Here is a 16993-nt window from a genome sequence, read left to right as displayed (position 1 = left end):
ATTCGGACCAATTGTATCGGTTGCTCCGGGTGAGTGGGGGTGCATGTCACGGTTTGTACTTTTGCGTCATTGCCGGCGGCAGGAGGCCTGCTCGCCCTGCTCGTCCCGCGATTCCCGTGACGCAGGACTCCACGGGAACGCCCGGCGGGTGGGGCGAGGCGGGGACGGGACAGCTTTCGATAAGCCGGTAACCCGATTTGTTCCGCACCGCGCTCAAGCGCCGCAACATTTCGGAATCCGAGGATCTTCCCGGAACCGCGGCGGCGGCGGCAGCGCGCAGTTTGATGGATTGCTGCAAGTTTTGACGGTCGTCTCCGCGGCGGCGTCTCTCTCAGGTCGCCTCGGACGCCGCGAGCGACGCGACTTGACAGGATCGCAACCAAGCTCGATGCCTGGGGCCTGCGGAGCGCCACCATCTCGTAGTTTGCGGTGATTGCCTGCTGCGTCTAATTACTGCGTCGAGGCACCGAGCGGCGCTGCGTCGCTCCGTCTCTCTCGCGCCCCCACGGAACGCCCCATGGGTGCGAGAGAGACGGAGCAACCCGCGTTCCGAATCGTGGGGATGTGACGCTCGGCGTTCGTGGACGGTAGGTCCTCGAGACGTTCGGCTCTGCTCTAGACGTTCGGCTCTAGACGTCTCTAGAGAGAGGGAGAGAGGGAGAGAGAGAGAGAGAGAGAGAGAGAGAGAGAGAGAGAGAGAGAGAGAGAGAGAGAGAGAGAGAGAGAGAGAGAGAGAGAGAGAGAGAGAGAGAGAGAGAGAGGGGGGCGGTGTTTAGAGGGACCTGGGCAGGGCGCCAGCTACGCCAGCTACGCCAGCGTGGCGCACGGCAGAGCCCGCCGAGTCGCGCTCCACTCAGTCGGCGGCCGGCGAGAGCGGTGCAAGTCAAACACCAGACCGTCGCCACCATGGCCCCCATGAAGAAGAGCGCCTCCGTCTCGGAGAAGGAGCGCCACCTGGAGAACGTGGCCACGCTGCTGTTCCACCGCGGCAAGCTGTACAGTGGCGCGGACGACGGCAAGATCAAGGTGAGCATGCATGCAACAAAAACAAACGAGCTGCTCTCTTTCGGCGTTCACCGTGTTCGCCGCGTTGAACTGCTTCATTGAAGTGATTTGGATTAGGCCGAGGCTTGGCTGCGTTGACCGGGCTGAACCCGCCCTTGGCTTTCCCAAGGCCGTTACGCGTTCTTGTCAATGTCGGCTTGCCATCATTCGTCATGTCCAGACGGGATTGCTTTTCAAATCTGGCGCGGGGTCCTAGGGACTGCGAAAGGGAAGGCCCCTGCGCAGCCCCGGACCGCCCGGCTCGGCTCCGTTTCGGACAGCGCGTCGCTCGTGCTGCGGCCGTGCCTGCATTTGCATGGCTCCGGTTTCGCGCCTCGACGTGGCATGGCGCTGGGCGCGGACCAGTGCGAACAACGCGTGGGGCGCAGGAGTCGTGGCCGCTGCCCGCCGCGCGCGGTCGACGGCGACGTGCTTCTTTTTTTTTCCCGATCCGTTCCGCCACACGCTCGGCGCGCTCGGCCTCCTCCCCGAGTCCCGCTAAATTTGAGGTGGGTCTGGGTGTGGGGCGGGGCGGGGCGGGGCGACGCGGTCAGCTGTTGGCGAGTGGCCAGACAGCGAACGCCCCGCCCCGGCCGCCACGCAGACAGACAATTCGCTGGGGGTGTGGTCCGACTTGGTGGGACGCGCACCACAAAACAAGGGCGGCACAACAGCCACAACAGCTGGCCGTGCGCCACGTGGGCGACGGTGGGCGAGCACGTGCACGACAGGGCACTGCACTGCAGGACGAGGCAGGACGACGCCCCCGAGGCCCCCTGAGCGGGCCAATGCTTGATGGCGTGGAGGCGAAGGTGCCCGAGTAGCCGCACCGAGCCGCACCCAGGTTTAGCCCGGATTCGGGCCGCCCCGCCCCGCCCGCCCCGCATGGCGCTCTCACAATTGTCTGTGATTGGCCGAGAGGGCCGGGCCCCCGCAAGGCCTCTTTCTCTCGCGAGTCTGTAGCGCTACTGCCACGCGACCGCGTCCGCCGGGCCCGAAGAGATTCGCGGAACGGCTTGCAATGAGAGTTATACCTGTCTGTTTCGTCCTCTCTGGGAGGGCCCTGGTGGCGGCAGGCGGCAGTTATTCTTCAGCCACCGACGGCAGAGGTGGCCACGGTCTGATGCTGCCTTTCCACCGCGCAGATGTGGTCGTCCGACCTGAAGCTGGAGGCCGAGGTGCAGGCGCACCCCGTCAACGTGTACTCGCTAGCGGCGGAGGGCGACACGCTCTACTCGTCCTCCAACGACGGCTCCATCCGCTCCTGGAACATCCTGGACAACCTCAAGCCGGGGCTCGTCGTCAAGGAGGACTGCGACGTGGAGACCATGAAGCTCAAGTACGCCAACGACCAGCTGTACGGCGGGGACGTCGACGGCATGGTGAGTTTGCGGCCGGGGCGGTGCGCACGGCGACGTCCCCAAAGAGTCCCGAGTCCCGCTGCGGAAGCGCAATTATAGACGAAGGCCGCTCGCGAATGTGAATGTGTGGATGTGGAGTGTGATGCCAGCGGGGATGGCGTCACGTTTTTTTGAGCAGCCGTTTCCTTATTTTTACTGTGGCTTTTAAGTGGTATATATTGATAGCAGACCCCCTGCTGCTTGTAATCGCGGAGCCCTGCAAGAAGTGAGTCCTTGATCCGACAGCATTTGCATCGCGTTTGAACCTTTTCGAAGAGCGTCTCTCGATGCGAGTCAAATGCTCTCGGTTGACGAATTCACACTTTTCGGTGAGCAGGCTCGGCTCCAGGTTTTGCCCAAATAAGAGCTAAGTCCTCGAGCACAAAGGTACTGCGTGCCATTATTTTTCAATTCGCAAAACTGAAGATCTTTACGACTACTGTACACAGTAAATGTCTTACGGTGAAAGGCTGCACCAACATAATATGGTGGAGATTTTCTCCATAATACCAAAGAAATTCGTCAAAATCTCTATAAGGTACAGTGAATTCTCAATGGTATGTTACGAAGTCAGCTGCACCACCATAATATGGAACATTTTCACCATAATATGGAGAATCTTCACTGTAGAACATTTAGAGTGTACTTCCGCCTGGAGGCGGAAAGCAGGCACCTCATGAATGCATCTTTGATTGGGTTTACGCTAGACGAAGTCCGTGGTGCTTGGCCAAGTACTTCTCGAGCGGCGCCCGTCTTACTTCGCCGCCGCGTTGGTGGGCGGGATGGAGATGTGTGGGTACATGTCAGGAACGCGGCAAGAAATGTGGCGCTTGGCACCTCGTGCGGGCCTGGCCGTGAGTCACGGAACTGCTCTTGAAAAAGTGTCGGTCCACCGGCAGGGCCCGGCGGCTTGCAGTGCAGACTGGTTCCGAGAGTCGTTTTCACCACTCTGTCTCTCCCGCACCTGCACGGAACGCCCAACGAGCGCGAGGGAAACAGCGACGAAAACGACTCTTGGAATCAGTTTGCTGGTGGCCTGGCGGGTGTTCAAGAGGATGAAGTGTGCTTTCCGCACCGTGAATGGCGGCAAAATGCGGCAGCGTCGAGGGTGTGCATGGGGATGGGGAGCTTAGTGCGCGGAGGGCCCGGGGCCAGGCGGCGCCCCCGCGTGCCTCCACGATTATGCAAATGTGTTGCAGGTGACAGTGTACAAGGGAGCGAAGAAGGTGAAGCAGTACGAGATCCTGGAGGAGGTAGGGGACATGGAGGTGCTGGACAACCTGCTGTACACCTGCAGGGACACCTACGTCACCATCACCGAGATGCTAGGTACGTCGACGTCGGGTCCAGGAGCGATCAATTGCCGCCCGTTTCCAGGACTGTCATGAAAAAAAAAACCTGAGATGCTGGTATTCGAACACCGCACTTTGTAAATGCGATACTGCTGGTGGTCAGGAGTCTGCGTCACGCTGCCCAGCAGCGGAACTACTGGGCCATGACGACACCTCCTAGGAACAAGCGGCTATCTTCCAGGAGCTTCCAGACACTCGGCTATCTCGCAGTAGCTTTCAGACACTCGGCTATCTTTCAATAGCGTCCAGACACTCGGCTATCTTCCAGAGCGCTTCGGAGACTCGGCTAACTGACTTCTGCGGAGAGGTTAGGGTTGTCCTTTCGAAAGCGTTTTTCTTTGTTACACTCATCAAGACATGCTCACGCCATGATTTAAATCTACTCTGACAAACTTTTGACACATTTTGGTTAGGTCCCGGTGAGGGCATTTCAACTGGTTTAAAATATATACGCACCCAAACTCGGGAAGTGGGGAAAGCAGTTAGCCGAGTCTCCGAAGCGCTCAGAAAGATAGCCGAGTGTCTGGACGCTATTGAAAGATAGCCGAGTGTCTGGAAGCTACTGAGAGATAGCCGAGTGTCTGGAAGCTCCTGGAAGATAGCCGCCTGTTCCTAGGAGGTGTCGATGAGAGGTACGCTCGATGCAGGCCGATTTTGTAAACTGGAACTGCCTTCGTGCGATGCGAGCTTGGTAAAAACATTCGCGACCACGGGTATCGAACCCCGAAGTCTAATGTCGGGACCCAACCCAACGCCTCTCTGCTCTCGGCCACTACGACCCACATAAGCGTGTGTGTGGAACGAAGTCCTTGAAGCCGTGGGTTTGAACCGAAATGGTAGAGCCGGTAAAATTAAGGGAGTACTGGGTACCGATCGCCCGATCCGGGCGTCGAACACGCCGAACACGGACTTGGCGTTCTTGACGTGCTTCTGGTTGCAGGCAAGAAGAGCGGCTTCACCATGCGCAAGTCGATGCAGGGCCGAAGCCCGCTGGCGGTGTCGGAGAGGAGGCTCGTGTTCACGAGCACGGACGGCCGCTGCATCCAGATCCACGAGAACAACAAGGAGAACAACTTCGAGGAGGTGGCGGGCGTTCCGGTGAGAACTTATCCCAGCGGTTCCCAACCTTGGGGTCGCGACCCCAAAGGGGGACCCCCCAAAGGGGGTCGCGAAAAAATTTTGAGGGGTCGCGGCGAGGTGGTTGGGGTCGCCTGGGGTCGCGGCTGTTTCCCGGCTGGCAGAATTGTTCAAAACGGTCGAAAATGCCTTTGAAAACTCGTGTTTTAGGCCGACTTTAAGCAGCAACTGCGTCTGATCCGAGGCGGTATGTCGTCCTCCCTCAGCGGGCATTTGGTCTTTGGACCTTCCTTTAGAATGCCTTTGTTACGGAGCGCGATTATCGGCCTTAGTTTGGGAGCAGTATTGTCTCAAAGTGGATCAAAATGGCATTCAAAGGCATTTTTTACTGTTTTCATCAACTTTGAGACAATACTGCTCCCAAACTAAGGCCGATAATCGCACTCCGTAACAAAGGCATGTTAAAGTAAGGTCCAAAGACCAAATGCCCGTTGAAGGAGGACGAAATACCGCCTCGGATCAGACGCAGTGGCTGCTTAAAGTCGGCCCAAAACACGATTTTTCAAAGACATTTGTGACCGTTTTGATCAACTTTGTGGCAATACTGCTCCCAAACTAAGGCAGATAATCACACTCCGCAACAAAGGCATGCTAAAGGAAGGTCCAAAGACCAAATGCCCGTTGAGGGAGGACGAAATACCGCCTCAGATCAAACGCAGTGGCTGCTTAAAGTCGGCCCAAAACACGATTTTTAGAAGACATTTGTGGCCGTTTTGATCAACTTTGCGGCAATACTGCTCCTAAACTAGGTGGATTATCGCACTTTGTATCAAAGGCATGCTAAAGGAGGGGTCGCGTGGGGTCGCGAAATTTTTCCTGGGGGTCGCGGAAATTTTTAGCAGATGATACCTTTACTCAAAAACATACCTAAAACTACAACTAAAAGACACATAAAGGTGTCAGCTAGCTTTTACTCGAGAGTCCAAAAACCAAGTGCGTATCCTAACAATATAATAGGGGCTGGCTGCCGGGGCGGGCTGGTGCGTCTGTGCCTGCGGCGCAGCCTGCGCGGAATTCGACAATGGCACCCCTCCTCGCGCGCGACGGCCTGGGCGCAACATTCACAATCCCTCCCCGCTACAGCGCACAAAGGACTCAGCTTTTAAATACTATCTTTGGAATGAACCCATACTACACCGTAGAAGAAAACCAAACGAGTATCATCTGCTTTCATTAACGTTCGTTGAATGAGATTTTTTGTTACAAATTTGGGGTCGCGAACCGAAAAAGGTTGGGTACCGCTGACTTATCCATCTCGCTCTGTATCTCTGTCTATCTCTTTCTCCCCACCCCCTCTCTCTCATTCGGAATAATGTGAATTTACTTTGAACAAGGATAATTTACTTCACCATAAGGTATATTCCCGCTCCAAGCTGCTCCAAGTGTATTTTCTTGCTCCAGAAATTTTCTTTCTGAGTGTACTTGCCAATTTTGCCCCTAAACGGATTTTTATTTGACGTCATGCCCCGCATCGCGCTTCGCCAGCGTAATACTGCGTAATACGCTCCCGCACAAGGTTCCTCCAGGAGAATAACTTCTCGGCTTTCCCCGCAGCATTCCCCCCCTGCATTCCCTGCCGTAATTGGGCTGCGAGGCTGGCTGAGGAATCTGCGGGCGTGGCGGGGCGTGGCGGGGCGTGGCGGGGCGTGGCGGGGCGTGGCGGGGCGTGGCGGGGCGTGGCGGGGCGTGGCGGGGCGTGGCGGGGCGTGGCGGGGCGTGGCGGGGCGTGGCGGGGCGTGGCGGGGCGTGGGGGCGTGGGCGGGCGGGCGGGGGGGCGGGGCGTGGCGGGGCGTGGCGGGGCCGTTTGTAAAGGAGCGGGCGGGGCGCGGGCCGCAGCCTGAAGAGGAAGCGCAGGAACGCCTTCGGGGCAGCCGCGCTGACTTTAGCCTACCCTCCCTCCCTTCAGAAAGAGTCCTTTCCTCTTTCTGTCTCTGTCGCAATCATGGGGCCCTCCTTGAGAGTGCGAGGGAGACAGAACTCGGCAGGGCCTCATCCGAGTTGCAGACCGGCAGCAGGTTTAGTTACTTTAGTCTGTACACATGCGGCAAAGCAAAGAAAAGCGGATGGCGGCGGGTAGCGGATTGGACCCTGGCCGGCCCTGGCCCTTTCCCTCCTCAAACTCGGATTACGCGCGCAGGGCAGCGCAGGGCGCCCTGACCGAGCAGGCTTCCGCAAGGTTGCCCTGCCCTTCGCCCTTGCCCCCTCCCCCCGCCCCCCTCGCTACAGTGGTGCGGCTCGGCTGTTGCAGGCGCACGAGATGATCATCCAGGCCATGTGCATCTCCAAGGACGGCCGCTACGTCTTCACCGGCGGCTACGACCGCTGCGTCCGGCGCTGGGACTTGGACACGCCGCGGGAGTCGGGCGTGACGGGCGAGTTCAACACGGAGCCCGTCGTGAGCAGTCTGTGCGCGGGCGAGAAGGGGCAGATCTACGTCGGCGGCACGGCGGGCTACCTCGTCAGGGTGGAGGCGGCCTGATGGCGCCCCTGCCGGGCCCTGCCGCCTTGGTGCGTGGACACAAACAGCTTCACATCTCCTTTCACGTTGGCCGTTTTTGGATCTGAACAGGTCCGAGGGATCAGGTGGGGTGGCACGGCGCAGCGGGTGGAAACTCTTTTGCCGAAATAGGCATGCAGAGGTGTTTTGTTCACGCTAGATCTCAGGATCCAAGAGAGATGGGTAAAATCCGCGGGCATATTTGGAATCCTCATAAAATTTCACGTGGCGTAGGGTATGTTTTATGACGAGGGTTGAGGAAAAAATCGATTACATTGCCAAAGGAAAATAAAAATTGGGCAAAATAACGTTTTGTGACAAGGATCGAAACGTTGCATTGTTCTGCTGTGTGCCTTAATGCAAGAGAACGGAACCTCGTAGGGTAATTCACTGGCCATTTTCAGAATCCTAAAGAAATTTTCTGTGCAAAAAGCTGTCGTGAAGTCTGCATTACTGTATTGTCACAGTCAACCGTCGCTGTGTAACTTAAACAAGGTATGCATCAACTGCATTGCGTAGAATTGACAAAACAGCCTGCGATTGACCGCATGTTTCAAAGGTACTGACCTTCCATTTTTGACACCCGAGAAGTGATTTGCACAGAGAAAAGTGCGCTGAATTCAGATCTGTGCTCAAATTTTGAATTGGTCTCTCCGTTTTCTCACATTAAGGAACACAAAATAGCTATTTCCGGGAAAAGCGAAAATTTCGATCCTTGTTTCATAGCGTTATTTTGACGTATTTTTTACTTTCCTGTGGCAAAATAACCGATCATTTACTCAGCCTCCGACACTAAACATACCCTACGCCACGTGAAATTTTATGAGGATTCCCAATATGCCCGCGGATTTCACATATCTCTCTTGGATCCTGAGATCTAGCGTGAACAAAACACCTCTGCATGCCTATTTCGGCAAAAGAGTTTCCAGCCGCTGCACGGCGGCGGTGGGGGAACCACGCCAGACCGCCACCCGCCGCCACCGCAGCAGACTGATTCCGAGAGTCGTTTTCGTCGCTCCGTCTTCCTCGCACTCACGGGTCGACGACAACCTCCCTCGGAATCAGCCTCCAGGGAATTAATTGGCGGGCGCTTCGGCAACGCGTGGACCGTAGGCCGAGCCTCAGGCCGAGCCGCAGGCACCGCAGGGAAGCTTATTGCCGTTAGCTTAGTGAGAGGGCTTCAATCGGGATGGTGGTACGCCGTGGTACGCTGTGCGCGGCACTGCACGAAAATTATGTGTGAAGTACGGCGACATCTGTCAAAATAGGTCAAATAACTACAACGAGGATTGTAAAAAGTGCGGCCGTAATTATGAAAAGTACGAGCCCTAGACTGGACTAGGTCGACTACGTTCACTCGTCATCCGGTCCTATTGTTCTTTTGTAGTACAATAATTGTTGTACTCTGAAAGTACAATTCATCCCTGATAAAAATTTGCCGGGCTTTGTTGTAGTCTTTTCTAGCAGTGTGTGTGACTTTAGTTCCGCCACTGTCCAGGAACAGCCTTAATCGCTTCTGTCTCAGTATGGTCGATTCTCACGGCTCTTGCATTTGGGTGCTCGCCCGCCTTGTATATAGTTTTGTAATAAACAAATGTGCAAATAAACTCGTTTTTTTTGTCACACTGTTTGTCGACCAACACCCACACGTGTACCCTGTCGCGCCGCGCGCGCGTGCTCACAGAGGGGTCTACATCGTTTGTACGACCTCTTTTTGCCCGACCTGCTGAAATTCATCCGACCTCCTTCCCGCTGTTATATTTTTCTACGACCTCTTTTTGTCCGACCTCACCACCACCTCAGCCCCCAGCCCCCTCAACACTCGACAAAACAACACATGGTACCCACGACGGAGTCATATAAAAGTTGGTTGAAAATTAAACGTAAAAAATTTGAACCCTACGACCCTCTCCCCCCGCAATGGGGTTCGAGCCGCCTGCTTAACTTCGGTGTTCGGATGGGAACCGGTGTATCCAGGCTTTAAACTGCTACCGCATAGTTCAGCTTCTGTAGGACCGCTATTGCCTTCTTACACATGAAGGACCGCCTTATGACGCAGCAGGGCTCGACCGACACGGTCAAAATTTCGCAAGAAGTTGAGAGAGTCGAACCGCCGACCCTAGCACTGGGAACCGACGCCTCTACTCCCTGGACCACCACGTCCCACGCTCGGTGTGGTCTCTCGTTCACGGGTTTGAACCACACTGGGTGAGGCAGTAAAATTAAATGGAAATATTTGTTAGGAGTCGAACCTCCGGCATGTGGGCCTGTTGCACACGGCTCCGCTCTGATGGCCACAAACCACCACCCATACACTCAAAAAAATTTCAATACAAAATTCTGTAACATGGTTACGCAGTAATTTCCACTACAAATGTTACAGAATTTTGTATCAGCACTGATACAAAATTTTGTATCACGCGTTACGGTAAACTGTTTCCCGGTTACAGAATTCTGCAATGCAAAAATCAGAAAAATTTGTCGTTTTATAAACAAAATTTGAACCTCAACGATCTTTCATTCCTACACATTCGCTCCGTCGCTCCTGTACTCCCGAACACCCGGAGAAACCGAACTGCGTTCTCCGGAACCGAACCCCGGTCCCCCGGATTGCCAGCTCGGCATGCTACCGCTTGCGCCACCGCGCCGTATGGGGAGGCACGCCTCAGACTGTCGATGACACCGAGCGGGCACGCTGCACGCCCAGGTAGTGGTGGGAAACGAGCCCTGCGGCGCGACAGTTAGAGTTCCTGGCCCGAAGCTTCTAAAGTACCACGCCCCACGTTAGGACTTTTCGCCCGATCAATTGTGATGTTAAAATTAAGCTCGGAATTTGACTTTAAATTTGCGTTATTAATTTTTGCATCACCCGATATGTAAACTTGTAACGATATGTTACGGTTTTCTGTATCAGTTACAGTTATTTGCATAAAGATCGCATTTTTACATGGAACTATATCACTGATTGTGAATATTGAAACGAAAAGTTCGGCTTCGGGCGACGCCGCGGGGGGCGCTGCGCCTGGCTGCGCCGTGCCGCCGTGCCGCCGTGCCGCCCCGCCGCCGCGCCGCGCCGCGCTCCGAGCTTCCGGGCGTGGCCGCCAGGTGGCGGGGGTGCGGTCGGGGGCGCCGCGGCGCATCGCGTCTCGCGGCGTGGCGCTGCGTGGCGGCGCGGATGGAGAGGCGGCCCCCGATCGATAGGGTTGCCGTCGGCCGGTTGGGTTAGCGCCTGACGTCACCGTCAGGCCCGCCCCGCCCCTCCTCCCCCCACAGCGCTGCTTAGCGCCGTGTTTACCCGCGCCGTGGCGAGCCGAGCCGAGCCGCCCCACCCCACTGGCAACCCCTCGCGACCCCCTCCATGGAGCGAATGTGGCTGCGGCGCTCGGCCGCTAGCTCGCTCCGCTCGCAGGGCTTGCTTTGCTCGTCGGCGCCGCGCTTGCTCCGCTCAGACCGCTCCGGCAGGACTCAGGGCTCGCCGAGACCCGCTCGCTGGATGGCGAGGCAGTGCGCCATGCAGCAGCAAGGCGGGCAGCAGCGCCCGCTCGCGGCGCGCCGCTCACGCGGCCGCGTGGTGGTGGCGGTGCTGCTGTTGGCCGCGCTGGTCGTGGTGCAGGCGGGCGCAAGCCCCAGGGCAAGCCCCAGGCGCCGCCGCGACGTCCCCGACCCCAACGCGCCGCACGTCTTCACCAACTCGTTCTTGGTGAAGCTCAACGGTGACCTGGGCAACGACGTGGCCCACCAAGTGGCGCAACGCAACGGCTTCGAGAACCTCGGGCCGGTGAGTAGCACTAGCGGCACTAGCGGCTCGCAGTGGCGGCGACAGCCAAGGCGACGGCCGGGGACTGGCGGGGGCGGCCCTTAAACGCGCTGGGGTGTGGAATAAGGCTTCTGCAGCCGCTCCAGCCCTCCAGACGCTCCTGGCAAACGCCGTGTTGACGCACCGCGACGTGGCCACGGCGGCAGCGGCGCCCAGCAACAACAAGCATGCGCGCCAGCACTGGTAAACGGCCCTGGCGTGTAGTCGCGCGCGTGTGTGTGTGTTAGGGGGGCAGGGGCGGACTGGCTCCTAAAGGGCCCGGCGGGGAAATAGGCCAGAGGGGCTCGAATTTGCCTATCTTTCAGGGGTTTTTCATGAACAATAACAGATTTTTAAGCTTTTTACATTAATATCGATACTTTTGATCTATTTTGAAGCAATTCCGAGTCAGAAGTATGCTCTGGAGTTACTTAACTGGACAATACTTTGTGTTTTTTGGTCAAAAGGGGGCCCGTATACCGGGGGGCCCGGGGGGGATTTCCCCGCCACCAACCCCGGGCCAGTCCGCCCCTGTAGGGGGGTGGGGGGGGCGATTGAATGAGTGTGTTAATGGGTAAATGAATGAAAAAGAGTGAATGGATGAGTGAGTGAGTGAGTGCGTGAGTGAGTGAGTGAGTGAGTGAGTGAGTGAGTGAGTGAGTGAGCGAGCGAAGGAGTGAGCGAGCGAAGGAGTGAGCGAGCGAAGGAGTGAGCGAGCGAAGGAGTGAGCGAGCGAAGAAGTGAGTGAGTGAGCGAGCGAGTGAGTGAATGTATAGCAGCGTACTCCACAACAATTGTGGCAGTCAATAGACAAAAGTATTTACTCAAGTTCGTGGAATGCAGACGTGTACGATTGTCGTGTCGTCCTGGTCAACAAGCTTCCCCGCCACGTGGAGGTTGTAGCGGGTCGCATGCGCCGCCCCGTCTGCCGCCGACGGGGTTGATTGTTCCGACTCCCATCTACGACTGTCGTTCGTGAGTTTTTGGCGTCACCGTCATGTTTGGTGGGTGTTTGTTGTTTACCCGGCGAGGGAACATAATGGGGTGAGCGTTCGCTCTGCTGCTGCTCCATCGGAGCTGTCCGTCACTGCAGGGAAGGAGGGGGGCAGTCTGGAAGTGTTGTTTTCGCGCGGGGCGAGAAGCGCCAGCAGAGCCACTTTCTCTGAGTGATCCGAGCCAATATCACCAGGATTCCCGAATTTCGATATATCTTCGTAAAAATTAAGAATGGTTTCCAGGCCCCCGACATGAGGACGAGCGAAACGGAGCTTCAGCGACCCATAGGGTGGCATCGGCAATGAGCATCCATCGGCATGGGCCGTGGCCGTGCCAGAGTGCCACGACCGCGAGAGCGCCGTGAGGGCAGGCAGGCCCGCAACGCAGCCGTGTTGCCTACCTCCCATTACCATTACCACTACGGGCTAGACCACACATGATCGTATACCGTTTCGGGCCCGACACAAGCTCACCTGCACTGCAAAACGAGACGTGGCCGTCCTTACTAGGGTGACACTTTATACCGGCGGAGACGAACCGCAAGCGGCTCGAAGCTCCCACTCGCATTGTGACCAGGGAGGAGGTAACATCCCCCGGGAGGGATTGCAGGCCTCCGCCCCAGAACAGTCTCTTTGAGTACTAGGCGTCCGCCTCCGACAGCCCACGCGTGACGCGCCCCGTCAGCCCCGCCGAGCGCTGCCGAGACGCACGTTCATTTCAATCACCGGATTGCAGATCGTGATCAAAGCAACCACTTTGTCGAACCGCTCCTCGTTCATTTCGGTGCAAATCGATGGCGGGGCTCAAAGGCGACGCGGCCATATGGCGCCTTGTCCCCGCCGAGTCGGGCGGTGCCGGACGGGGCGGGGCGGGTCACAAAGGGGGGCTTACTTGAAGGCGATGGGATCTCAATTTGATTGGCGCCGCCGCGGTCTGGCCCGCCCGTCGCCTCGCTTGCCAGCCGGGGCCCCCGCATTCGGCGCCGCCCGGCGCCGCCGCAGAGCCCTCTAATTTCTATTTGCGAACGGGGGTTTATGCAGCGGGGCGGCGCCAGGCGGCGCCTTCGACTTGGCCGCCCTGCGGTCGCGGCCCTATTGAAGGCGGTGTGGTGGCGCGAAGAGGCGGTGGCTCCGCGGCCGCCGCGACCGCGTTGTTTGACGGCGAGGCCCAGCCAAGCCTCCCTCGTCCCACTTCCCGCAGTCCGGGTGGCCACGACGACCGGGTAAAACTGGCCCGCGCTCCCGTCCAATGCACGCCATGCAAGGCGCGAGAGCCAATCCAACTTGGCCGCCACCGCGACGTCTCCCCCTAGCCGCAGCGTGGCGGCATGTTGGCGGCATGTCGGCGGCAGCGCGCTGAGTCGTGTCTCTCGGTTCACGGCTGCAGCCGCGCGGCCCAAAACTTCCGGTCGGGAAACTTGACTGGAGCGCAGTCGGGGACCGCGAGATGTGCGCGCCTCGGGCCCCAGCAGCGCAGCTCCGATCTGGTCGCCTGCTTCTCGCGCTCCCCTACGCGGCGGCCCATGAGTGCGAGAGAGGCAGAGCACACCATCTTTGGCGCCCAGGCACGTCCAACGTCCAGGCCTGCGCATCAGGCAAGGCCATTCCGCTGAGCCCTTCAGACACCGCGCCGCACCGCACCGCACCGCGCACACGGGGGCGGCCGCTCCATTCTGCGCGCCGCCTCGGCAGCCTCGGCGATGCCTCGGGCCAGGCCTCGGACCGCCCTAAGTGGGGCCTTGATTTAGTGCGCCGGTCTAATTTTCCCGGCCGTGCCCGGCATCCCGAAGGCGGCGAGGCCACCGCCACCGCCACGGCCAGCTCCGTGTCCAGCAGCGCGCCCACGCCTCACGCCTCGGGGCCACGGCATGCAGCGGGTACTTCCCGCCGCCATCCAGCTTGCTCCAAGCTCGACTTGGGCGTAGTTGGCGGGCGGACCTCTCACGTCCAGCCGGCGTCCAATCACGACGGCGAGCTGCCACCGTCCCTGCCAATGGGCGGGCGCCCCCTCCCCCTCCCCCCTCCCCCGGGCCTCGAGCAGGGCATGCAAATACCCTTTCGACCTGCCACGACGCCGCCCCGCCGTCCTTCGTGGACTGCGCGACTGTGCGCCGATGCTGCAGGCGACGGCGACCCTGGCTCGCTGTGTCAGTCCGTCCTCACAGCTCCGGCCTGCCCGCGGTCCAGCGGCTGGGGCAGGCAAGCCAGGCAGGGCCGAATTCCGAGAAGGAGCAGCACATTTCTCCTCCAACAGGCGTATTGTGTTACTTTTTGCCTGCCTTTCAGGTGGTTTTCTAGGAACGGGGTGAATGGAGTGAAAGTCCTGTTGCTCTATATTTAAAACCAAGCCTTTTAGTCGTTTTTTTTGGGAGGCAGAGGTTAAAACGAGATTTCGTTTTGTTTGAAGCAGCGAGGTAACTCGGCCTTGCTAGGGCCCCGAGCGTTGCAGAGCACCCCCGGCCCTCTCCCTTTGACGTCCTCAGTGCCCATTCACCGTGTTCACGGTCGGAATGCGTGCTTTCGCCGCTCCGTGGCGCTGCCGCTGCGCTGCCGCCAACGCGAACGCGCGAGAGCGCTCGACCGATGTCTGTTGTGCAGCGACGCAGCAACGCGAAACTCGAAATTAATTAGCCTGCCAGCCCCCAGACCGCCAGCTCGCTCGCAGACTTGCAGCAAAAGCAGTGCAGCGCCGCGAGATGCTGGAAAATGCACAAAAGGATTCCGAGTTTCCGGGAAGTCAAGGAAGCCAAGGTGGCGCGCTGGAGCCAGCAAGGAGCACACTGCAGGCGCGACGAACCCACGCGCCTCTCGGGCACTAAGTCTAGTAAAAACTTCTCGGTGAAAATTTTCCAACTGTTACTTAAATTTGTCTAAATATGGAGAAAACCTCCACCTCCACCATAATTGAAGCGTTTCGAGCGGGGGCGTGCGAGGTTGGATGAGGGAGGGAGCGTCCCGTTAGGTGCCGGCGGTGTGTGGCAGCGCTGCCCGCCGTGACAACCCGGCGAGGATTCGATCTGCAGATTCTGCTCGGCAGAGCCGCAGAGCCACGCCACGCCGGGCCACGCCACGCCACTCGCGATTTCGTTACCGGAGAGCCACTCACCGTGATTAGTCTCTTATGCAGATTGGCGGCGGCGCTCGCGCCGTCGACTGATTCGGGAGAATCGAGCGAATCGAGAGAATCAACTTATTCGACTGAATCGAGTGAAAGGCAGTGGTGAATGCAATCAGAGGAGACCAGTGAAGTGATCACCCAACTGCCATCAATTAGTCTTAGGTAAGGCGACGAGCCCACCGATGAAAGGGGTTGAACACTAAAGCAAGGAAAGTACACAGGTTTAAAAATAGTAGTAATGAAGCCTGTCTGCTCTTACTTGTGGTTAAAATATCCCGAGAGAAACGGAAATAGGCAGATTTCATTACGTTTTGCGAGACCTTGAAACATCTGGAAGGAAGATCTGAAGCCATAAGACGACTGATTTGTGGCGAAAGGCGACATCTGCTCAATTTTTTGAACTGGTCAGGTCTAGTGAGGTGTTGGATTCACCCCAGGGACCATTCCACCCAAGGAACCGAGCGTGGTTTGATGAAGCGCCTATCCCGTCCGGGAAGATTTTCGGAAGTTGTTGACCCAGGAAAGGATGCACTGCTAAACAACGATGGCATAGCGTGCCTAGTATCGCGGACGCGATCGCGGAGCGCCTGAGCCTCTCACAATCCACGCACTACCCCACCGCCTGCTCCCCCGCCCTTGCAAAGCCTCCGGCCCTCACTCAATGGAGGACCGGATTGTCTCGGAAGACCGGGCGTGTGTGGCACACTGTGTGGCACACTGTGTGGCACACTGTGTGGCACACTGTGTGCTCGCAATGAATGATGCAGGGCCCCAGGGCGTGCGGCTTTGGAACGGGGCGCACTGCAGTTTCCGCGTCTCGCTCGCCCGGGACACTCCGCTTCCTATCCTTCGGGCGGCCCAGGGTCGTCCGACCGACCTTCCACCAACAGGACAGAACGGAGTGGCCGTTCCATGGCGCATTACCACTTCCTGGGTACCTAACCGAAAGTTTAGAGTGGTCACCCTATGATTAAATTTCATACTTGATGAGGAAAAATACTCTTGGACCGAAAACCGAGTTTGGTTATGAAATTCATGGTTTCGTCTCAACTTACTTCGCCTGACTTGACGAGTTGTTGTTGACCTTCTGGACAAGATCGATCCGTTTTCCACATGGTGACTCTTGAGAAGAAAGAATGTAGGCCGCATGTGAATTCCATTCTCTGGCACTGGTTTCGGTGGGGCCGACGGACGCTTCTGACGCACATCGGCCGCCCTTGCGGCTCCACTCCCACTCACCCGTGGTTCATCGCACTGTCTCTGTCGCTCTCGCGGACCCCTGCGGGATGCTTATTGAGAGCGACAGAGACAGAGCGGCGTGAGCGCTGCTCGGCATGGGGCCGGTCCGCACCCCCACTCCGGAACGCCGCACAGTGGGCCAGAAGACCGGTGGAGGCGGCCAAAACTCTAGACGCGTTTCGAGCTCCAGAGTCGCTAAGCAGGACTCGAACCGAGTGACCCCACCCATGGATTCCTCGTTCGAAGAGCTATCCATAGGTGGGGTCACACGTTCGGTTCGAGTCCCATTTAGCGACTCTGGAGCTCAAAACGCGTCTAGAGTTTTGGCCCACTGTGCGCCGGAACGCCCGCGGACGGCAGGGTAGGCAACCGGGCGGCCGGTGCGTGCGGCGGGCTGGCCCACCCTGTCGTCCGC

The 16993-nt window shown here is 58.1% G+C and overlaps 2 protein-coding genes across 2 annotated transcripts in view; both read left to right on the top strand.

Moving 5' to 3' along the window:
• The first annotated feature begins 832 nt into the window (after positions 1 to 832).
• On the top strand, positions 833 to 9037 carry LOC117650900 (myosin heavy chain kinase B). The gene is made up of 5 exons (XM_034394542.1): positions 833 to 1026; positions 2190 to 2426; positions 3644 to 3773; positions 4737 to 4894; positions 7182 to 9037. Exons 1-5 carry the CDS (start codon positions 907 to 909, stop codon positions 7410 to 7412), a joined length of 876 nt encoding a protein of 291 aa, XP_034250433.1. The 5' UTR covers positions 833 to 906; the 3' UTR covers positions 7413 to 9037.
• Positions 9038 to 11007: 1970 nt separating this feature from the next.
• The window catches only part of LOC117650796 (neuroendocrine convertase 2), a gene marked incomplete at its 5' end in the record, with an annotated part of 35939 nt that continues 29953 nt past the window's right edge, over positions 11008 to 16993 (top strand). The window contains one exon of the mRNA XM_034394398.1: positions 11008 to 11208. Within this exon, the coding sequence (XP_034250289.1) occupies positions 11008 to 11208 (201 nt within the window). The remainder of the gene's footprint in view (positions 11209 to 16993) is intronic.

This window comes from Thrips palmi, unplaced genomic scaffold, assembly GCF_012932325.1.
Source record: "Thrips palmi isolate BJ-2018 unplaced genomic scaffold, TpBJ-2018v1 HiC_scaffold_5, whole genome shotgun sequence".
In the NCBI taxonomy this organism is placed as follows: Eukaryota; Metazoa; Arthropoda; class Insecta; order Thysanoptera; family Thripidae; genus Thrips; species Thrips palmi.
The sequence above is the reverse complement of the archived record's forward strand: the minus strand, read 5'-3'. Positions and strand labels throughout refer to the sequence as shown.